Below are 24,289 nucleotides of genomic sequence, written 5' to 3'. Positions count from 1 at the left end.
TTAAATTAATGAACAGGTCCAAGCAAAGCTGAGATCCAGTGTGCAGACAGCAAGGATGGCGTACTAGCTATCAGCTACAAACCGACAGAACCAGGTTACTACATTGTCAACCTGAAGTTCGCTGATCACCACGTTGAAGGATCTCCTTTCACTGTCAAGGTATATTTTTAAAATATATATAAATATAATATATATAAATATTTAACATGTTAAAAACGTTATACTTGAATAAATAATTTAGGCCATGATAACTCGACATCGTTCGACTAAAACACATTGAGTTTGAATCCTAGTCGGAGGAATGAATTACTTTAATTATCTACCTCTGGTAAGAACACCAAACACAGCGTTAAGTTATGTCAGTCAACATGCAATGTTTCGAAAATTTTTGTTTCGGAAAATGGGGAACAGCGTGTCTGGCATTCGATTCTACCTGCCTGCCCTGCTAGGGTAAGAAATAGCCTGCTATGGTAAAATGTAAGAAATAGCGTGAAGCTGCAAAGCACGTAGAGCACGGTATTCTTCTTGAATTTAGTGATTATTTACTTAGTTTTTTCAGCTTCATGGTGAAACTCAATGCCGCGCTTTGGCTACTATAGATGCAAAATGAAAATATACTAAATATAAATAAAATATTTTAAATACTCCTCCAAGTAAGATTTTACAACCGTATAGTGTACAGTCTGTTGCAGTTTTTATTTATATTATTTTCTTATCAAATAGAATATAATAATATGATTAATATTCTTATATATTTATTTACATAGGTTACCGGTGAAGGCAGCAATCGCCAGCGCGAGAAGATCCAGAGGCAACGCGACCCCGCGCCTCTCACTGAAGTTGGCACTAACTGCAAACTTACTTTCAAAATGCCTGGTATGTACTTGTTTTTAGTTTCACGCTGTATCCCGCATATAGCAGGGTAGGCAGAGAGAATGCAATGATCAGTCACGCCTTCCCTGTTTCCGCTTAATTTTCAAGTCAAAATGAAAAAAAATTAACTCACATATTGTTGACAGTCAGTCAATTCAATAATCATTTTCAAAAAACTCTCTTCTTGTTTATAAATATAATGTTTAATAACAGAACTTTTATACAATACTTTTGAAAGTTAACTATTAAAAATTACTTAGTTTTCAGCATAAAATATTTTAATGTGAATCATAGATATGTTTGCCTGTATATGCGTTTCTAGTTTGGTTTCTGCTTAGGTGGATTATTAAAATATTTTTTCTTTTGCTTGCCTGTAAGAAAAACTTTTGGCAGCGTTTGTCTCCCACACTCAACAGGGAAATCCGTCTAAAAATGGGTTAAAACTGCACTATAAACATTGAGTTCACAAGACAGAGGTATTTTATGAAACATTAGCTTACACTCGCATCTTCATCTTCATCTGGGCTCTGACCGCAGCCCAGGTGCGATGGACACGGAAACGATTAACGTGATGTAATATAATGTGTAAGCCTTCCTTGATAAATTGACTTTCTAACACGTAAATGTTATTTCAATTCGAACCGGTATTTCCTGAGATTACAGCGTTCAACCAAATATACATTATCAAGTACAAAAAGGCGAATAATATTGGTGCTTTAAAAAGATCTTGTCAGCTATATGGAATATCTAATTTATCTATGTGTAAAATACTGCGTAAATAATTGACACCACAGAGATAATAGAAGATTTCACAAATATTTGGATCCTGACATGAGGCAATATTTATATTCAAATCGGTGTTAAATTCCGCTTTGACGTACATCATGGCACTAAGTGAGAGACAATGATGCGATGAAAATGTATAACAACACACTATGGAACGTGAAGTTTTTATACTCCTTAGAATAAATGTTTTCTATTTAAAATATGCATTTTATTTTTTGTTGGATTTGAACCGGTGATCTTAAAATTATTTAACATTTTTGTTGCATGAGTAAAATCAAAAAATATTCATTAAATAGATATCGAACTACATAGTTTAGAAAAAACATTTTTGTTATAAAGTAGAAATCTTCACATATTATATAGGAATTATACATATTTAAATTCCTTTCCTATTTGAATTCTATACACTTACGAATAGAGCTATTAAATTGTTCCTGAATAATTAGAAAACGTTATAAAATAGTACTCGCTCATTTATTCGATACAAAAAGACAGGTATTATCTACTATCTATATATATAAAAGGACTTGTCCTCACTGACTGAGGTAAGATGCACGCACAGCCGTAACTGCTGATGGTAGGAACGTGAAATTTGGACAGATGTTTACTTTCGTAATCTGGACATCCACTAAGAAGGGCTTTTAAAAAAATTTAATCCTAAGGGGGTTAAATAGGGGTTGAAAGGTTGTATGGAAAAAATATTAAATCGGCACCGATTTTTATAAAATTTAAAATTTAGATTTTTAAAAGTATTTAATTGAACACGTGTTTCATCGTTTTCTAGAATTCTCCCCCTGAGGGTGCAAATAAGGGGTTGAAAGTTTGTATGGAAAAATCTTTAAAACGCCACGGATTATTATAAAATTTTAAATTTAGACTCTTAAAAATATTTAATTGAACATGTGTTTCATGGTTTTCTAGAATTCACCCCCTAAGGGTGCAAATAAGGGGTTGAAAGTTTGTATGGAAAAATCTTTAAATCGCCACCGATTTTTATAAAATTTGAAATTTAGACTCTTAAAAATATTTCATTAAACACATGTTTCTTGGTTTATTAGAATTCAACCCTAAATACGCAAGCGAAGCTGCGCGCGTCCGCTAGTCTATATATATAAAAGGACTTGTCCTCACTGACTGAGGTAAGACGCACGCACAGCCGTAACCGCTGTGCGTTGAAACGTGAAATTTGGACAGATGTTTACTTTCGTAATCTGGACATCCACTAAGAAGGGATTTTGAAAAATTTTTACCCTAAAGGGGTGAAATAGGGGTTAATAGTTTGTATGGAAAAAAAATTAAATCGGCACCGATTTTTATAAAATTTGAAATTTAGATTTTTAAAAGTATTTAATTGAAAACGTGTTTCAGGGTTTTCTTGAATTCTCCCCCTGAGGGTGCAAATAAGGGGTTGAAAGTTTGTATGGAAAAATCTTTAAAACGCCACCGATTATTATAAAATTTTTAATTTAGACTCTTAAAAATATTTAATTGAACATGTGTTTCATGGTTTTCTAGAATTCACCCCCTAAGGGTGCAAATAAGAGGAGTTTGTATGGAAAAATCTTTAAATCGCCACCGATTTGTATAATTTGAAATTTAGACTCTTAAAAATATTTCATTGAACACATGTTTCGTGGTTTATTAGAATTCACCCCTAATTACGCAAGCAAAGCTGCGCACGTCCGCTAGTAACCAGATAAATAAAAAAAAGTAACATTTTACCACAGACTCATATTTTTTTATTTGTTACCGAGATTTAAAAATAGATATTTTTTCAATTTTTTTTAAAGTATTTATATCTTATTAGCTTAATAGTACCTATACGTGATATTGTGAATTTGATTCCCATTTGGGGAAATTAATAATTTTCACGTATTCGTCGTGGCGCACACACAAGCGAGCGACTGTAAACGCGAAGGTTGTAAGTTCGATTCCCACTCGGGAGAATGAAATATTTAATATTTTCATTTTTCAATTCTGGCAACCTTCCGCCTCTCAATGTACGCAATGCCTCAAGAATTCGGTGAAAAGTGGGGATTGGAGTGTACACGGAACTGCTATAGAGGAAAAGCATGAAGTTGTGAAATAGAAAATATACCTACAAATATTAAAAACAAATGATTTTATCATAAACTATTATTATATATATTTTTTAAATATATAATGCTTTATATTTTTTTAAACATATCACGTATTATTTAATAGGTCAATATACATATTTAGCTCCTAACTAACCCCACTGACGTACTTTCGTTTTTTTCATCGTCCTGTATTTTTTATTGAGCTAGGGGATGGAAATTATAATTCTATTTTAAATATATGAATGTGGAGCATTTTTTCCACGTATCCTCATATAAGTAGGTGATATAAATTATTAAATAGCGAATATTTTCCTAGCGAATGTTTTACGTAAAGATTAACATTTGCAAACATCTATATAATATAAACATGTATTGTAAACACAAATCCAACATAACTCTTTGATTTTGGTTTGGAAAGTACTTTCTTGTACTTCTTTCAAAAATGCTATTGAAAAACAAGCAAAAGCTAAAAAAAATATCTCTTTTAGGTATTACATCATTCGATCTGGCCGCAACCGTCACCAGTCCTGGCGGAGTATCTGAAGATGCAGAGATCCAAGAGGTGGAAGATGGTCTTTACTCCGTCCACTTCGTTCCTAAGGAGTTGGGTGTCCACACCGTGTCTGTGAAATACAGAGAAATCCATATTCCCGGTAAGTTTTTTCTGAAAGTCTTGCAATAACTGATATTTAGTTTATATTCTACTAACGATGATTTTATATTTGATTTTTTTAATAAGACTAAAGTAAAGCAAACTACCAAGAAATAAGGCTTACTTATCTAATTATTATATGTATGTTTATATATAATAAACACAAAATAATTTATCTCATAATTTAATTTCTTTCCCAGGATCTCCCTTCCAGTTCACAGTGGGACCTCTCCGTGACTCCGGTGCTCATTTGGTCAAGGCCGGTGGAGCAGGCCTCGAAAGGGGAGAGGCAGGTCGCTTCAACGAGTTTAATGTATGGACCAGGGAGGCTGGTGCTGGTCAGCTAGCTATATCTCTTGAGGGTCCTAGCAAAGCTGAGATAGACTTTAAGGATAGAAGGGATGGTTCTTGCGATGTCTCGTACAAGGTTGATGAGCCAGGTAACATTTGAATTGAATTAATTAATATAGATTTTTATATTACTTCCACTCTACGTTTGATGTGTTTCATAATTTTCATTTTATTTTCTTCATTTGCATTCCAAAAGTTAAAAAAAAACATAAAAAACCGAGTTGAAATCTGTTGAACTTTTGAATTGGTCTACTAAAATGAAGGAGCGAGCTGTATTTGTTTACTTATTGTTCAATACTGTCTGTGGGCTTAAGATTATTGGACAATCTTTTTTATTAAGGAAGCTAATAGACCTCTATTGTGTGTTGTAAACGTCTAATTCAGCCAGCTAAACCTTAATATTATATTCAAGTAATAATTTTCTGAAATGTTTACAATTATTAATTCATTTATATTTACATTTACATTTACAAAGAATAACAATAAATATAATTGTGTATATTACCTAATAAGATAATATTGATTATGATCTGTAACCATGTCCAGCGATGCATTTTTTATTATTAACAAAACAATTCTTTCTTTCATCAAAAGAATTTATAAGCCTTATGATAATAATTAGTGAGAAATTCAGAAATTCAAAATATAAACCGATATGATCTCCACGCGTTCATATTCAAGTATTGTATACATGTTATAATTCATTTGGAGACACGTTATCGTCGTATCGGCGCGGCGTCCGCCCCGGCGCCCCGCGGGGCCCCGGCGTAGGGCTCCGCACAAAAAAACAATATAAACACTGAAATGCACTTCATAAATAAATCACTTGGCTTGTGCCTTATAAGTTGTACGACTGTGAGCCACGCCCATGCGCTGCCCAACCAATGGAGGCCCGCTTGACCGGAGCTACGGCGAAATTTGCCGCGAACCATTTTGACAGATCGATTTTTTAAACTTTTTGTTTTTTTTTTTTTCCATATATTTTATTTTGTCTTTTCTTTCATTATTTTTGTCTTGTCTTATTTCATCTTGAATTGTTTTGTTTTTTTCTTGTTAAGTAATAGTAGCTGTCGCGTTTTCGGTCGGTGATTACTCGAATTTACGGTAAACGTTTTTGCTAATCCTCGTCATAAGTCTTCGGGGCTGAGGACTTCGTGGAGAAATTTTATGAAGTCATTGTTTGTATTTGTACGTAATTGGTTCAATTTAGCGCGCCATATCTGATATTTCAGTGGACGACGTATGTATTTTAACGATTCATCAATTTTAAGTGTAATATTGTGGTCTGTTCTGTTCTTTGATCGCGGCGGTCTGAACGTGCCAGTCGAGCAGTTATCACTTTCGGAAATGTCACGTTGAATGGAGGTCACGCCAAGGATAGAATACGATCATCTTGTGTATAGTGGGTTAAGTAGAAAAAAAATGACGATAATGATAAATCATAAAGGACTTGCCATCGCAATTTAAAGAATTCGGCTTCTCAGATAGTATAACTTAACATATTTCTTTTGACAAACATTCCCTTAACTGGTAACTAACGCCTTAGCCACTAACATCTACTATAGTGGCAAAATTTGTTATAAAATAAAATGTTATTTATATTTATAAATAAAAAGCAATTTTACTCTCTATCCTTATAAAATTCTATTATTTAGACACTCTTGGCACGTTGAGGATCGAACCTGCAGTCATTGCGTTGCTAGTGTTTGTTCCACTGCAGCACAACGGCCCCATATACTGTTAAATAGTTATTTTAAATGCAATCTGTAACAATAACGGCGTCAGCTGCAAGTAATCACAGTTTAAATCGCGCCGGGACAGTATTAGGTTTGCTAATTTCACAATTTGCATATTACCTACAACACGTTAAGATCTAAACTGTATTTAACATACACATTAACGACTTTTTGAGTGTATAGTCGCCGAGTTATAGTAATTAACAGCTTTTAATATGCTTAGATTAGGTAATTTGTGATTTAGTTTTTGATGCGGGTTGTGCGTTCGATTCAGTTTCAATTGGAGGATGTGAAATATTTTAGATATTTTCATTTCCTTTCTATGGTAACAAGGCGATGGCTCGTTGTATCCTGCACATGGCAGAGGAAATCTGGGAATCTAGTGTTAAGACACTCTGTTCCCCAGTTTCAAGTTTTAATTTGGAATATAATTGTACTTTTGAATCGTCCAATGAACACAAATATGCTACCGGCTTACTACACTTCTAGCGATAATGAACGAGGAACCATATTTACTTTAATGTTTTATTATATAGTTAAATATTTTTTATTCAAGCTATCATGTTCTTTTCATAATAACGTTATAATAACCCATCAATATTATCAATAATAATTGTGCCCTTACAATATAATTGGGAAAAATTCCTTCGGCCCGTCACCTGAAACGTTCTGTGTATAATAGTCATTTGAGTTTTTATTTAATTTATTTAATATATAATAAAGGCGTTTATAGAACGCGGCGGTCATCATTGCGAATTACTACAGAGTCTGACTGTTTAATGTGATATAATAGTAGTAGCTCGATTTTTTATTGATAGGATGAATCATTTTTTACTGCGTCCTGGTAACATGAGGAAGCGCGGCGTTGACTTTCGCAGTTGAACACTTGAAAATTGTGCGAACTTGTGTTAACGATAAAGTGTTAAGCTATAGTAATAAAATACTAATGATAGTCGTTACCTACTACTTTTTAGCGCGGGAATATTATATATTGTTTTCTCTACCTGGCAGGCAATTACCAACACAAAATTCGTACATCTTTTCATCGCGCTTAAGTATAAACGCAAATACATATTTATAAACAAATAAAACATAAAAATAATCAAAAAAAACACCACCCAAATATTTAAAAAATATTAACCATTATAAATAATCAAAACAAAACAGAATTGTAAGCGTCCCGACATTCCATCATAGCGCGTTGTCTCGAATTATACTCTTTTTTCCGCATACAACCGACCGGCGGTCAATTAAAATGACTTTTAAACACCAGTGGCAAGGAATTCAGCTTCAGGACTAAATTTGTCCAGCCCATTGTGTCCAGCCCATTGTGTTTGGACGATGAGAAAAAAAATGGCCGCACCCGACAAAGAAGCGGTCCCTTTTTGTCTTTGGATACTTCATAAGTGTACCGTGATTAGAAATTTCTTGACTGTTTCGAGTAATGACTTAAGTTGTGCTGACTTTGTTTGTAATAATGTGTAAGGTGATGGGATTTTGGTTATTAAAACGATCTTTTGGTACGACAATGACATGTTTTCAGTTTTTTAATATTTTGGCGACGCAATCTTAGTTTATAAATAGTCCTTCCATTATTCATATATTGATTTATTTATTTATTATTGTCTAAAGAAGTGCATTTACGTCATTGTTACACTAAATGAGCGATATAAATATTTTTGGCTCAGTTCGTACATGTTACAACATACCTACACATTGCAATTCATAACATTCCAAAATTATTTCTATACTACAGAGAAAACATGAACAATACATATATACAACCAACGTATCGAAAATCACGTTTTAAATGCACACTACTTTACTGTTAAAGTAAATGTCCCCACGAAAGACTTTTTTTACATGTCAAATTATTTCATTTCACATTCCGGCCAATTTTCGAAACATTTCCTACTGAGTGGTGGAACTCAACGCCGCCATATGTCTTGTTACCAGAGCAAAGAAATGGATATAAATAAACCCTCGAGTTCAATTGAAGCTACAACCACTGCATCAACATTCGGACTCTGTGCCGCTAAACTTCAAATGCTTAATTCTTTATTAAAAACTAACAAAAAAATATTATAGAATCTTTCCGAAACGCTCTTCAAAAATATATATAGGTCAAAATACTTTTACCAAACAAACAAACAAAAAAATAAGCAAACTTTCTTTAAAATTTCTATGAATAAGATAAAAAAGTAAGTATTCGGGCGGCGCGGGCGCATGCCGTCAAAGCGGCGGCTTCATCTTACCCATTCATTTATACAGACCATTCTGAGGGCAAATTCCTTTTAAATCAATGCTTGCCGATTTGTATCGCTGATTTTATAATCTGTTTTATATATTTTATAATTAAAATTATTTATTATATGATGAAAAATATTTATTTATGATATTTATTTAAGATGTAAAATATAAAAACAACTTTTTTCCTGTTGCCGTAGGAATGCTTAGAAATCTTCACGTAGTCTCTATATGTCAATTTATTAAGCTATCACTGAAACATTTCAAATCCAACAGTTTCGTCTGATGACTGTAATAGCATAGTTCTATCTAATTATATATTTGATTTCCACAGTAAAGTGCTTAACATGGTTCAAGAATTATCTAAAATAACGATCTATGCGTTCTTCTTTAGCATCACTCTGTTTCCCGAATTTAGCACGGTGGGCTGGGGCAACCGAGTGTTAAGACACGCTGTTTCCATTATGACTCTTCCGTAACCCATTTTCCTCCGATTTCTAGAGGCATTGCGTTGCATGTTATGTAACAGAACTCAACACTGCGCTTAACCGATAATAACAATTTGTTAGATCTTAAAATCTAAATAATTATATAAAAATTGTAATTCTAATATAATATAATTACACCTTAATTTTTATCCATTTTAGTTTTTATATTGCTTGTCACCTTGAAATGTACATTACATTTAATTTCAATTAGTAATTTTAATTATAATCTATTATTACCGACCTTTAAACTATAATAGACACAAACTTCCTCTCTTAATATGGCCATTATAATTTGTGATTTCCTTTATTAGAAGTTAAATATGTTGTCTATTTATATGTATTCATTTTACTTAAATTAATGAGATTTTTTTTCTCTGTAAAGCTTTATAATTTATACATCTACAGTTAGATTAGAGATACACACACACTTTTACTTTCGTAACGTTATGGAAGTCTGTAGTTTTACGGGTTTTTTGGTCTTTTAAGGTTTTTTGTATCTGTTTGTTGAGAGGGAAATAGTTTCTCTCTATTTCGGTATACTGGTTACCATCTAGCAACGCCAGTGTCGCAGTCGCAGCATTGGACTGTGATATTGATCGATTGATTGTCAGATCAATTCAAATTGGGGGAAGTATGTAGTTCCATTTCCCACCCTGGTAGAATAAATTATGAAAGTCAATTTCCAACATAGCAGCACCTCGATCTCGAGAGGCAAGTGTAGAATGGAATGTATAAACGCTAGGTTATCATTGCCTTTTCCCGCAAAGCGGAGTTGGTAAGAACCAAATGTTAAGACACTCCGTTCCCCACTTGCCGTCGAAATTTCGAGACATTTTGTCTTATTGAGTGAGGGAACTTAACGACGCGAAGTGAAGAGTAGAGTTAAAACTCCCTCCCTACGTAGGAATGATAGGATTTCATATTTCTAATTCATAAAATGCACATCTGCTCAAAACCTTTGTTTTTTTACTAATATAATTGGAGACAGGCGGAAGGACCCGGACATCGAACCTGTAGCCTGTCAATACCTCCGCTTTGCATGAGGTCTACATCATTATTTGATTGGTCAGTTCTACTGTTTCTGGTTAACTGTGGATTAAATAAACGTTCGGTATAGGTTGAATCGATTATAATCGTATGTTGACTTATACACATTAAGTTATATATTTGCAAGTAATTTTGAGTTAGAAGATATTTGAATTAGAAGATATCTCTAATATTATATCATTTTCATCTTCGCTCTTTATTCCACATATTTAGCAGCAGCGCAGCCTTTTACCTAGTGTTAAAGCACCCCGTTCCCCGTGCACCGGACAATTTTAGAGATATTGTCTTATTATTGGAAAGAAGAAAACAAAATATTCCCCTGAGGGGACATCGAATCCAACAACGTCACGTTCACAGTCACACACAGTCCAGTGCTCCACTGCGCCAAGACTGAAAATGTTAGTAAAATACCACACAAATCTAAACAACGGTTGCACCGACCTCATACATTGCCAATACAATAAATTAAAACAAAAAACGTCTACAAACGGAAAAAAACTAAGAATTTTTTGTCCAATCACCGAAAAACATGGCTAAAAAATGCAAAGACCCCATGCAAATGAACCCGTAACAATATGCCCACCACGAAGGTGCACGTCGACGTAAAAAAACCATCGGGGAAAAATTTAAATTTCCTCAACTCTTGTTTTATATAAGAAATATTGTATCGTTAGTCCGCTAAAGATTGAGTGACGTCCGCAAAAAACCACCACATGCAATTCAAATTCGGTTTTTGTTCACATTTTTTATAGAAATTCGACGGTTTTTTTAGATTTAAGTATGATACTCTTGTTTTCATTTGTCGGAAGTTCGGCTTTAGATGTACAGTAAACGTTTAGTCCTTATGAAAAACATATGTTTGTCTAATACTGCAGGTGTTCTACGAAATGAAAAATATTTCAATGAATATTTCTTACCCCTAGGTATATTGGGAATCGAACTCACAACCATCGCCTTTACAGTTGCACTTTGTGCTCCTGTGCCAAGATCAATTACGGCCGAAAAGAAAACACTTAACAAGTCTTAATTGAGTTAGATACTTCAACAATAATCTTATCACCGTCTCCCATCACCAGGTGAATACCGTATCGGCCTCAAGTTCAACGAGCAGCACATACCAGATTCACCCTTCAAGGTGTACATATCCCCAGCAGTGGGCGATGCGCACTTATTAGAAGTCGCCCAGTTCCCGGACTCCGCCCAAGTGGACAAGCCCACGCAGTTCTATATCAGGCTCAACGGTGCTAAAGGCAGTTTGGATGGCAGAGTGAGTTTTTTATTTAAGCTTGTTTAGTTTAGTAGCCTTCAGTCTACTATTTCTTTCTAAATAATTTGAAAACGCATCGTTTTTAAGTAATATTTTAAAGATGGAGGATCATAATATTGCTGTTTCTTTATTTACACTGAGGGAAAATAATAAAGGAAAATATTTTGTAGAGTGAAAAATCGTAGATATAACCATAGTGGGTAAAACAATTAACTATGGCATAATTTTAATTAAAAATATATTGTAATGTTGAATCTTTTTGTATAATTAATTATCTATTAAATTTCATCCCGGCTCTATATTAGCTGTGCTCATTCAACGATTAATATACTATATTGTTTGCAAAACTTCATTTAAATAAAGAATAGTTTGAATCACATAATTATGAAGGTACACGCGAGTTCGATTTACAATTAAATTTTCTGTTATTTTATTCATTATTTACACGACTCAATTAATCAAATAAAAATCTTTGAAGAGTTTCACTATTCGGATTCTGTCTATTAAGTCAGGCCGCGTGAGATGACTTCAGATCAGTTCATGAGGCATTATGTGTTGAGTGGCGGAACTCAACACCTCATTACCAGAGCGAGGAAATGGCAATATTAAATATGTCATCTCTTCCAGTGGCAATCAAACCAACAACCACAACCATTAATCGTACTACAACCAGTAATCTTCTATATATATAAAAGGACTTGTCCTCACTGACTGAGGTAAGACGCACGCACAGACTTAACCGCTGATGGTAGAAACGTTAAATTTGGACAAAAGCTTACTTTCGTATTCTGGACATCCACTAAGAAGGGATTTTGAAAAATTTTAACCCTAAAGGGGTGAAATAGGGGTTCAAAGTTTGTATGGAAAACAATTTAAATCGGCACCAATTTTTATAAAATTTAAAATTTAGAATTTTAAAAGTATTTAATTGAGCATGTGTTTCATCGTTTTCTAGAATTCTCCCCCTAAGGGTGCAAATAAGGGGTTGAAAGTTTGTATAGGTTTTTTTTAAATCGTCACCAATTTTCATAAAATTTTAAATTCAGACTCTTAAACGTATATAATTAAACACATGTTTCATGGTTTTCTAGAATTCACCCCCTAAGGGTGCAAATAAGGGGTTGAAAGTTTGTATGAGAAAATTCTTAAATCGCCACCGATTTTTATACAATTTGAAATTTAGACTCTTAAAAATATTTCATTGAACACATGTTTCATGGGTTATTAGAATTCACCCTTAAATACGCAAGCGAAGCTGCGCGCGTCCGCTAGTCGCTTATAATCGTACACTTGTGTTCTTGCTCAGCTGGCCTGACTTCAAATGCTAGTTAAATTAACTATTTGTATAAATCAAAATAAGTTAAAAACTTATAGAAAATCAGTATGTATTTCGCGAATGCCCATCGCCCAGTACAGACAGTATGTTAGGCAATAAGCAAGGGTCACTTTGATTTATCGTGAGAACGAGATATCCGTCGGGGACGTCATGTTATTAAGCATTTATGATCGATGGTCGCTACTGTTGAAATACTATTGAACTATAGTCTCTTTGTATTCCTTTGGTGGAGCCTACGTTTGTAATATACACAATGTGGGACATCGTCTGACTGTAGCGATGGTTGTAGGTTCGATTCCCACTCGAAGAAATGAATTATTTTCACCCATACATCAGATACACATCTATAGATATTTTAGTAATTATTTTAATGTAAATAAAATAATTAATTATCAGATTATGATTATGTTACTGCGAGAATAGCTCATTCCATCGAATGACAATACGAACCCATACCCGTCACTCGTACAATAGTCCTCAAAGACTTATGTTTTTATATATATTTATACAAATAACGAACAAAAAGCCGATAATACGAACACATTGCGATTTACTATTTTCATAGAAAAAATGTAATAAAACGTAGCTGACCGCACGTGACCGCTCACGCATAAATCATGTTGCTTAATATTTGATGTCGGACGATGGATAGTAGGTTCACTTTCACGATGCCTTATAAAAATTAATAGGGTAACACTTGTACCTACATTGTAGGGGGATAAATCTGTGTCTATTGTTTTAGTTATTGTTGTATTTAGTATGGAGGGTATATTTTATAAGCACAAGGGAACAAGCGTGTGACAGTTTGTTGGTTCAATACACACTCGAGGAAATGAAATATTTAATGTTTCATTTTTCACTCTGGTAACGGGGCAAAACGCGGCATTGAGTTTCGCTATTCAACACACATTGATTGCCTACAAAATTCGGCAGGAAGTTTTAGTAGGAGCGGGGTGTCAGTCAAAAAAAGTGATAGAAGGGTGAAAAGAAAGGAATTTCGTGTCGTTACAGATTTGATACCATATATACTCGTATGCAGGGAATAGAGTGTTTTGGTTTGGTATTTGGGGTTTGTGGTGTGGTTGAGCAAGGACATCTTTAGTCTTTTTTTGAGAAATAATTAACATTTTTCCTACAGATAATTTCACCATCCGGCAAGACCGACGACTGCTTCATCCAGAACATCGACGGGGACCAGTACAGCATCAGGTTCATGCCGCGAGAGAACGGTGTTCATAACATTAATGTCAAATTTAACGGTGTCCATATTCCCGCTTCACCGTTGAGAATTAAGGTAGATAGGATAGAAATAAAAATATAATACATATAAAAACAAAATATGATTTGATTTATTTGCTTGGTATTTATGTCTGTGCCGGTGCTGGATTCATGAAGGACTGGTACTAATGACGTTTTTAAGTAAGTTGACTATTCAAAAGGACATGTAATGGCCTATGTATTGTCTCGATTACTCTATTTTTAAGGCACATGCTCAATTATTATTTAATTATTAATGTACATCATCTTATTTAAAGACTACAATTACTTTTTATGACTATAATCATATCAATATTTAAATTAAAATTGTTCTAAATCTTTGTTCTAAATTAAATTTAAATTCTTTGTTCTAAATTAAAATTGTTCTAAATCACGTAGGTTGGTAAAGATGACGCCGACCCAGCTGCAGTTCACGCCCATGGACCAGGCCTTGGCAGCGTTAAGACCGGTAAGAGAATATAAACAAATGATAATATTTTTGTTTCATTCAGACAAGGTTATTTAAAGAGGGATGCAAACATATGATGAAAGCACAAAAGGCAGCTCGGAACATACAATTGTTTTTTTTTTACTTCATGCTTTATCAGCTCCAGTGGTATGCAGAGGGAACCTAGTGTTAAGATACTCGGATCCCCCTTTCGGACCAATTTTAGAAACAGTGCGAGTTAAGTGGCGGAACTCGACGCTGAACACTTAAACATATATATGTGTAAGAAAATATACAAAAGTATTTAAAAAATTTAAACCCACTATAATGTTTTTCCTAAACAGGTGCCAAAACAGATCTTATCATCGACACCTGCAACGCCGGCGCGGGCATCCTCGCAGTCACCATGGACGGTCCTTCCAGGGTCGCTATGGATTGTACTGAAGTTGAAGAAGGTTATAAGGTAAGGAAATTTATACTTCTATTCTAATGTTATAAAGTTGAAGACTTTTTCGGGAAAACGTCCAGGCCCCTCTGGAAAATATCTCTAGATACGTCAATGTTAGCAATATGGTAATTAGATATGTAATGTTATTATTCCATAGGTTCGCTACACACCTCTCGCCCCTGGCTTCTACTACATGAGTGTGAAGTACAACGGGCACCATATAGTCGGGTCACCATTCAAGATTGAAGCGGCTGGTAATTTATTGTTATAACTTTATAGTCATTAAGATGGGCATATCTATTTATTTAATAAATAAATACATATATATATATATAAATACATTTCGTGTCGTTGGCAAAGCGGGGAAATGAAAATAATTGATTACCTCGAGTGGGAATTGAACTTAATCAGTCGCTGCGCAGTGACGTCTTTACATTATTTATTGTATTCAATAAGCCCTAAAAACTCTATTGAGAAAAATATCACAGTAAAGACAAGTAAAAATTTTACCAAAGCTACTTTTTTAGGTGAGAACCTAGCAGAAATAGGGGCCCAGGAAACGTCGTCGGTGACAGTAGAAACTGTTCAAAAGGTGGCTAAGGGAGCACAAAAGCAGGGCCCCATCCTACCGCACTTCAAGTCGGATGCCACCAAAGTTACCAGCAAGGGCATGGGACTGAAGAAGGCGTATCTGAACAAGCACAATCAGTTTACTGTGCACGCTGGTGACGCTGGTATGTAGAAATATTTATTCCAACTTTACTTTTTTCTCGCATAGGGAGGGAGAATCTAGTGTCAGACACTTTTGCGACACGTTTTACGTTTTCCAGTTTTGAGACATTACGTGTTGAGTGGCGGAATTCAAAGTCGCATCTTATTCATTACAGAGGGACGAGTCAAAATCAAAGTCAAATATTTTTTTTGAATGTTAAATAATTTATTAACGGTTCGCCAAAGGTAATATCTCAGACCTGTTATTGTTGTTGTTGTTGTTGTTGTTTGTCCGGCGCAAGAAACTCTGCAGGACTTTTTTAAAATCAATTATTGACACATTCATACTTAATTAATTAGTGATAATGATACCTTTGCAACGGAGTTTAAAGAAAACCTAGGGGAACCTAGTGTTAATACAGTTTCTTTAGAGAAAGGAACTGTCAAATGTTTGCCTATCTACAATAAAAAAAGAGTTTATTGTAGATAGGCAAACATTTGTTCGCTATCTCACCTAGTGGTAAGTGACGATGAGAACGATAGTGGAGCATGCTTACCTAGATAATGCCTATTCACTCTTGCCTTGAAATGGGCCAAATTATACTACCGGATTCTAGAGACATTGCGTGATGAGTGGCGGTGGAAATATTTCTTCTTTATTCACACTTGTGCTTCTGCGCCACGACTGGCCCAAGTTAATTTTATGCTTTTTCTTCACAGGCAACAATATCCTTTACGTCGGCATCTACGGACCCAAGGGGCCCTGCGACGAAGTTCAACTCAAACACAAAGGCAAAAACAACTATGAATGCTGGTACGTGGTCCGGGACAGGGGGGAGTACATCGTCATCGTCAAGTGGGGAGACGACCACATCCCCGGATCTCCCTACAAAGTTGAAGTCTAGAACTATTGAGTAATCCGCGTATTTATATCTGAATTAGTATCCAAAACAAAATTTGTGTGTACTTTAATTTTTTTTATTTAAAAAATTTTATCTCTTGGATTTGGATTTCGATTATTATCCGTTTCGAAATTGATCTCTTGTATATCTATTTTTTTATCATCTGTGTTTCATAAATGTGTTGTTTTTCCATATTGTGGCGTTTGTCATTTTTTGATAGCATTTCGAAATTTCCTTTTTTTTAAATATGTTCTAGTCATTTTTTTGGAATTTTATATGATTCTCGTTTAGTATTTAGGGCGACTAAATGACAATACATATAAAGTATTACATTCAAAATATTCCCTTTTATTGTTAAGTATAGGATAAGATGTAATTTATTTACCAAAAGGTTTATACGAATTTTCAAATATTTTGTAGATCTAGACTTAGATCCTAGACGTTTGAGAATCTGGATTTAAATCTAGATTTTGTATCTTTTCTACGTATTTTATATATAAAAGATCGTATCAAGAGATACGCATTCGCATATCTTTGGATGAAGGCGAATAACACACTTTAGATTTTTTGTCCGTTAATATTACTAACTTCTACCCCGAAAATCTACGTCTATTATTCGCTTTATGCTTAACATAAATTACATCTTGTATTGTTTTTAAGTATTATATATCTGCTTTCTAATTTGAATGGTTTGTGTATGAATTCTACCTACGTAGGTATAATTGACCCATTTATTGTAAATACCTATTTTAAGTACCTATTCAATAATATATTTGCGACTGTTTACTAAATAAAAACGAGGAAAGTTTTAAAATTGTTTTTCATTTATAACCTTAAATTTTAATATAATAGTTTTTTCTCTTGCAATTAACTAAGAGTTGTGTCATGACACACAGGATTAAGTACACTATGCAGCTTACAGCACTCCTAAATAAATTACCCAACACAAAAATACATACACTCGCTTGTGGGTTCGATCCCACACGGCGGAACAAAATATCTAGTATTTACATTGAAACAAAGTAATTTTTGAACTTTAGCCTATAGAGATTAGACTTTTTTACATATCTGGTTTGTTGATTTGTTCTTGTGCTGGTAACCTAATAGAGATGGATATGGGAATAGGGTAGACGTAAATAAAAATGAAATAATTCTTGGCATAGTTGTAATTATTTTTATTCAATTTTAAGTAACAAAAAAGATTCCGACCACTTTCATCTAAAATCTTAAACGGGAACGCTAGACAAAGCGAAACTATCATAAAACGAAATTACTTACAAAAATATGTATTTAATCATAGTAATAAGTTTACACTTAACTAAAAAGAAATCATTACAATATCACATTTCTACTTAAAATAGAGAGATATCGCGATCTTTTTCCCTTAAAACCGAAGTTTAAAAAAAATTTTGGATAAATCCTTGGCTCATCACCTATCTATCTACATACATAGCTAACAACCATTCGGAAGAAACAATATTGCCGTTATAAAAACGATATTTATACAAGAACTTAAAATTAGCATTTGGCTAACTTTGTGACGAATGGACAGACGGCGCCGGAGTCCCCTGGGGGGGCCGGCCACAAGTAACCACAACCTATCGTAACCTAATATAAAGATCAATAGTAAATCAATTTAGATGAAAGACTTTCGAAAAATACACCTTCCCCCTACGCTCTATCACATTTTCAACGCTGAATTTCAAATTAAACAAATCAACAATATTCGTATACATCAAATTATTCTAACTCGACTGAGATTATTAAACAATTGATTTATATGCAAAATTATATTATATTGTATGGAAATTATATATTTGTTTCAAGTTTCAATAATAGCAATTACATTGCTTCCTATGGACGCTAAAGTGATGTGAAATCAATTGTCTAATCGCCGTTATCGATAAAAATTAATAACGAAAGTGTCAACTGTTAAGTACAATCAAACTTAATCTGTCTATCACCAAAAAAAATATATTTGACTGACACTTAATGAAATGTTAAGTGGCACTGAAATATTTTTACATTTGTGATGTTTCCATTACCAAATCTTCCTTACGTCTAATATAATTGAGCATAAGCATTTTAGACATAAAAGAACAAAAAAAATATTCTCGATAAACTTCAATTTTTTTCAAAAATGTGTAATTATTTACAAAATATTTACAAAAGTGCGCTTTTATTGATATCGACAGATGAAAAAAAGTAATTTTGGCCACCTCTCGATATTTCATACACATACATAAAGTATTGTACAAATGCAATTAGAAAATGTATTCAGCCTTCAAGATAGAAGTTTATTTATATTTCAATTAATACGCTCTAAATAAAACTTTATTCTATTCTACAAAATATTACATAATGACCATTTGACGGAGTGGTCACTGTAACTGCATCGATGGTCGCAAAATCAACAATTTTAAGACGTAGTGCTCAAAACTCATATTTTGTATGAAAAATTGCGGAACGATTGAAACATCTATGCAATAAAATTCGAAAATTTATAATTCTAAATAAAATATAGGCATGACACAAACTATACAGAAATACAATCACAACCTCAAGATTTCTGTAAAGAAATCATCTTCACTAACTTCTATTATAAGTCATTATCAATCCCATATTACCAAAGGTACAAATCTGAAGGAAGACCACATTTTCTAAGACAAAAATTAGAATAACTAATAATCGTAGTAAGAAATAATGAAACATAAAGCTAAGAATTTATTCGACCTAAGTAGGAACTGAGTGCAATTGTGATGGTTAAGAGATCTGATATTTATTAAAATAAAATGCAACAGAAAAAGATGCAGACGGCAATTAAAACTGGGAATTTATATTTTATCGATATTGTAACTTCACTATTGTTGAGGAACTCTGTTTTTCATTAAATATCAATCAACACGCATTATATTTAGATTAGCATACTACTGGTTTAAAACAAAACACTGTATATATACTTTTGCTGGTACAATGTTGCATAATTTTGATAAAAAGTGTCTTTAAAAATTATGTCTATTTTTATTTAAAATAATATTTTTTAACATTCAGTACTTTTACAATTACAAGTTAAAATGTGATTATATTCACAGTATATTTGAATCTTGAAGAGTGGAGTATTATGCTCGTAAAGCCCTTTCTATTATGCATTTTATATATTTTCTTATAATTTTAAAAGTGACTCATTATTGCTTTAATATCCATTTTAAAGATTAGTTTTCTTAAAGACACAAGTAAAATTGCGCTGTAAATTACTATTATAACATTTGGGTGATCCCTATTAGATCAATATTACTCATTTACAATTAAACCAGATATCGACAGTATCTGTACTTTAATGAAAACTAATCGATAAGCGATAAATTCAAGATTTCCATAAAATTCGAAATCACAATTCATACCCAATATATTTGTTACAACTACTCGCAGATTCAGAATATTATACACAATATCGATATAAGTCTAAAAACATGAACTTCGCACCACTAGTGAACAAACAAACAAATTTCGTATTTCATACATACCACTGTGTTGTAGAGCGAGATTCTAAACATTTTAATAATTTTTCGTTTATAGACTAATAATACCATCATAAGTTCTAAAGTAAGTGCACCTATAGGAAACGGCAAGGGGGTTACTGCTTGTCTTTATGGGCTAGAGAGTGGGGTAGAATGTGCTCAGCGGGAAGTAGGGCCGACGGCTGATGGGCGTAATTCCGAATTTGGTGAAGTGATATCAGTTGGTTGGGGAATGAATTTGGCTGTTGCTTTCCTTGTTGGAAGTGTAACGGGTCATACAAATACGGTCTCGTTGGTAGTGCGCTGTGGTGAGATAGTCCGTTAAGATGGGGAGCCATTGAATTGATTGGAGTGAAGGCAGAGTTCGCAGCAGAAGACACTGGAGGTTGGATGCGATCTTCTTGGCTCTCGTGTTGAGCGAACAAAGCTCTTTGTTGCTGGAGCTGCTGCTCGTGATGATCATCACTTTCTCGTTGTTGATGATAACCTCCTTCATCAGACATGTGGGCCGCTGAGTCCGGGCTTACTTTTGGCCAGTATGGATGGTCAGCAAACGGCGCGGCTGTAGGTGCTGCAGCCGCTAGGGATCTATTGAGCCCGCTCAGTCCCAATGCAGATATTGGCGGCCGTTTATCAGCCCTCTCAGCGTGTTTATTCATATGCTTACTTAAGTACGTCTCTTGAGTGTAGCTTTTGCCACAGTATTGGCAAATGTGTGTTTTCAGGTGTTTAGATTCTTTGTGTTTCGGAATGTGTTCAAGGAGATCCTTCTCATGCGTAAAACATTTGTAACATGAATTACATTTGAACGGCTTGTCAGTTTGGTGACAGCGACTGTGACTTTGGAGGTTTGATAATTGGGAAAAGGCTTTTGTGCAACCAATTTGAGTGCAGCGATAGGGTTTGTCACCAGTGTGGGTGCGGATGTGCTGCTGCAGATGAGATAGTTGGGTAAACTTGCGCTGGCAGATTTCACAGCGGTAAGGTTTGATGCCCAGATGGATGCGCGAATGTTGCGCCAAGTATGAAGAATTGGCGAAAGCTTTCGGGCACTGAGTGCATCGATACGGCTTAGCTTCACGTAGATGAATCTGTGTGTGTAGCTGCAGGTCTGCCTTGGAACCAAACACCTGAAAATAAGAAAAACGTTTAAGTTAGTAAATTGATTTCAATTGCCAAATTATAGTTGCTAGGCGACGATTCGGGGAAACAATTAAATAAAATTCAGGGACATTTTATTATATTTATTTTATAACATTAACATACATATATTCGTTATCAAACGCGTCGGAAAGTGAATTTTGCCCTTGAACGTCATCCGCAGGTAGCCGGAACTAATTGTGCTTAGTTTAAGCGAAACAAAGTATTTTTTGTTTACTCAAGAAGCCAACGCGGTAATAAAGACAGGATGCCACCTTCACGGAGTTTTTCACGCGCTTTGAATACCTTACTTCCTAACAGTTAATCTTCTGGACAATCCGGGTAATTATATCAAAATTATATTAAACTTGAAGATATTTTAAGATGCAGTCATTAAAATATACATAAATGGCTCATTACCATATTTAAAGGTAAATAGAAGAACGTAAATTACACATAAGCATTAATTAAATAGAATTATATTTTGTTTATAACCAACGCTGCTAATATGTACTTATCAAGTAACGACTTTGTTTATTTTAGAATGATGATGCTAAATTGTCTGCAAGCACCTATCCAGGCACAACGCGTGCCAAGTGCCCACATAATAGAACGGCGGCACTCTTCGCACATTCAAAAGGCTGTTTCGGTACCGCATAGATACTCATTGTGATATTCCAAATTAGTTTCTGAGCTGAAACTGGCATGTCATCTTACCGACACGTTTTATTCGCTGTCCAACAATGAGACCGAGGGCCACGTTCCTCCGGGCACCGGAATCTATAGACGAAACACGACTCAATTTTAACTCTTCTATCAAATTTTTTAGGCATAATCAATGCGATATTGATCTTAACTTGAGGCAAATAGAGCTCAAATTACGTCATCAGCCAATGATTTATATTGTTGAAAACCGCTTAATAATGAATCAAATTTAAAGCCTCCGTGATGGCGAAATCCATTCAAACGACATTGGTCTTTGATCCTGCGTCGATAGAGACGACTGTCGTGGTCCACTGCACGCTGGGGCCGCAGCTATGACGTTTGCCAGCGTTATAGGATTCGGTAGCACGCTGCATGACTTGTAAGAATACGCAAACACGAACGCGATTGGTCACAGCCCGAACATAATTAAAGTTTGGAGCACTACTTAATGGCATGAGGCTGGAAATTCGAGGTGGTGGCTGACTTTTAATAGGACTTCGTGAAGGATTGATTCACCGGTGAGGAATCTGTGTTAAATTGATGTATTGTAGAGGCTCCTTCCGCTCGTCTAAAATAGCTAATGCTACTTAAATTTCTCATTCAGAAGTAATGATTTCGTTATATTATTTCACCGAGTAAAGATGTTCTAAATTATTATCAGCAAAAAATGTTTGTATAACAAAAAAGCGGCGAGCAAATCGTGCAATTTGTATAACTAATGGCATTAATGATTTATAGACACATCGGAGCACTTAATTGAAATTGCTACTTGAAAAAACACATGAAAAAGTATCCAAAAAACCGAGAAGAAACAAAAACTCTGTTGAATAAAACAGTGTCAAATTAAAGTGTGCTTCTTATTTAAAAATAAATCAACATAGCGAAGATGGACTATTTATAAATATTTTTCAAACTGAATTCCGCATAGGTATGGCCACACGGTTGCCTACTGCGCGTTTTTGTGTTCTTATTAAAGCGAGGAATATAAAATTAATGAATACCCTTAAGCAGGTTAAATCAAACCCATAACTTCACGGTATACCCATAACTTCAGAGGGAACCTGGGAACCTAGAGTTAAGACTGTTCCCCTCATTGGATTCCGGAGGCATTGAGTTTTGATTGGTGGAACTCAACACCGCGATTTGCCTTGTTACCAGAATGAGGAAAACAAAAATATTATAATTTCCTCACATGGGATTCGAACCAATACCATCGCGTTTACAGAAAGACGCTCTTCCACTGTGACACGATGGCTATTATTATACAAATTTTATGGTTCTAACTAAAAAATGAAAACACCATAACCGCTTAATGTTCATTAATAACTTAATTTATTTCAACCTGAAACAAATTTAAATCAAACAATAATATATATTACAACGTTATCTACACCATACAATCATTCCGAGGGTAGCAGTAAGCACACCATGACGCACTAATCTGGGATGATGTAAAGTTTTGATTTGGAGGAGAGATAGCTCCCCCCTCCCCCTCAAGGAGGAGGGTCAACGGATTACTGCGCTTATTAAGGGCCGGTCATTCATTATGACATATTTTAGAGTGACCCCTCTCTCTTTGGTTGGGAAAAATTATAACTCCTCAGTATGTGACAAGTTTATCTGTAGATTTTGTTTTGACATTTTGTAGAAATTCATGGGTTATTTTATAAATTAGTAATTGTTTTGGGTTTTGTTTAAATTTTATTCTGTTGGTTACTTAAGTTTAGTTCTCTCTTGCCCAGAGACGATTATTATTCCCATTCCTAGCAATCACCTACCAATAATCTGAGATGCTAATAAAAGAAATAAGTTGTCACAAGCGTATAAGAAATTCGATGTACATAGCTTGATAAGAACGTACCGCGTTTAGTTCCGCCATCCTTTACTATATAATAAAGATGATATTTAAAAATATTACAACAACTAACAGAAAGGCATTTTAGCATATTTCTTTTTTAGCCATCACAAATTATTAATCGTGCCCATACATTGTCGGTCTGAGGGTTGCTGAGGGATTCCCTCTAACAAGGCTACGTTTTTTGTCGGTTCTAATCTCGAAGAAGCATTGTAACTTTTTAGTATGAAATATCGCAAGCTTACTTTGTTTATTTATATCACAAAAACAATGTTTTCATATAATTTTAAGGACTTTAACAGTCGCCCCTTATTAGGGTGTCTGGAATAGATGACTAATATAGTAGATTAAAAATTTCGAAAATTTAACATGATCTTTCAGTTTGTGAAGTATTTATGTAACATAATAAAATAAAGTCAGTCATTGTGTAAAGATATTGTT

At 34.3% G+C, this 24,289-nt stretch overlaps 2 protein-coding genes across 16 annotated transcripts in view; one reads left to right on the top strand and one right to left on the bottom strand.

Moving 5' to 3' along the window:
* cher (filamin A protein cher) overlaps positions 1–17,444 on the top strand; it is a 63,728-nt gene extending 46,284 nt beyond the window's left edge. For all 7 annotated transcript variants that reach the window (XM_085201675.1, XM_085201677.1, XM_085201676.1 and 4 more), the window contains 11 exons: positions 17–159; positions 768–876; positions 4,229–4,393; positions 4,593–4,832; positions 11,338–11,528; positions 14,003–14,158; positions 14,521–14,590; positions 14,914–15,032; positions 15,175–15,271; positions 15,545–15,751; positions 16,449–17,444. In XM_085201675.1, coding sequence (XP_085057801.1) covers positions 17–159; positions 768–876; positions 4,229–4,393; positions 4,593–4,832; positions 11,338–11,528; positions 14,003–14,158; positions 14,521–14,590; positions 14,914–15,032; positions 15,175–15,271; positions 15,545–15,751; positions 16,449–16,633 — 1,682 coding nt within the window. In that variant the 3' untranslated portion in view covers positions 16,634–17,444. The remainder of the gene's footprint in view (positions 1–16; positions 160–767; positions 877–4,228; positions 4,394–4,592; positions 4,833–11,337; positions 11,529–14,002; positions 14,159–14,520; positions 14,591–14,913; positions 15,033–15,174; positions 15,272–15,544; positions 15,752–16,448) is intronic.
* A 340-nt stretch (positions 17,445–17,784) lies between these two features.
* The window catches only part of LOC146529690 (zinc finger protein rotund-like), a 135,664-nt gene continuing 129,159 nt past the window's right edge, over positions 17,785–24,289 (bottom strand). For all 9 annotated transcript variants that reach the window (XM_085201350.1, XM_085201352.1, XM_085201351.1 and 6 more), the window contains one exon: positions 17,785–21,278. In XM_085201350.1, the coding sequence (XP_085057476.1) occupies positions 20,265–21,278 (1,014 nt within the window). In that variant the 3' untranslated portion in view covers positions 17,785–20,264. The remainder of the gene's footprint in view (positions 21,279–24,289) is intronic.

The sequence above is a fragment of the Heliconius melpomene genome, chromosome 18 (assembly GCF_056956725.1).
Source record: "Heliconius melpomene rosina isolate 202511_hmr_F chromosome 18, ASM5695672v1, whole genome shotgun sequence".
Classification (NCBI taxonomy): Eukaryota; Metazoa; Arthropoda; class Insecta; order Lepidoptera; family Nymphalidae; genus Heliconius; species Heliconius melpomene.
Note: the sequence above shows the minus strand (reverse complement) of the source record. Positions and strands in the feature narration are given on the sequence as shown.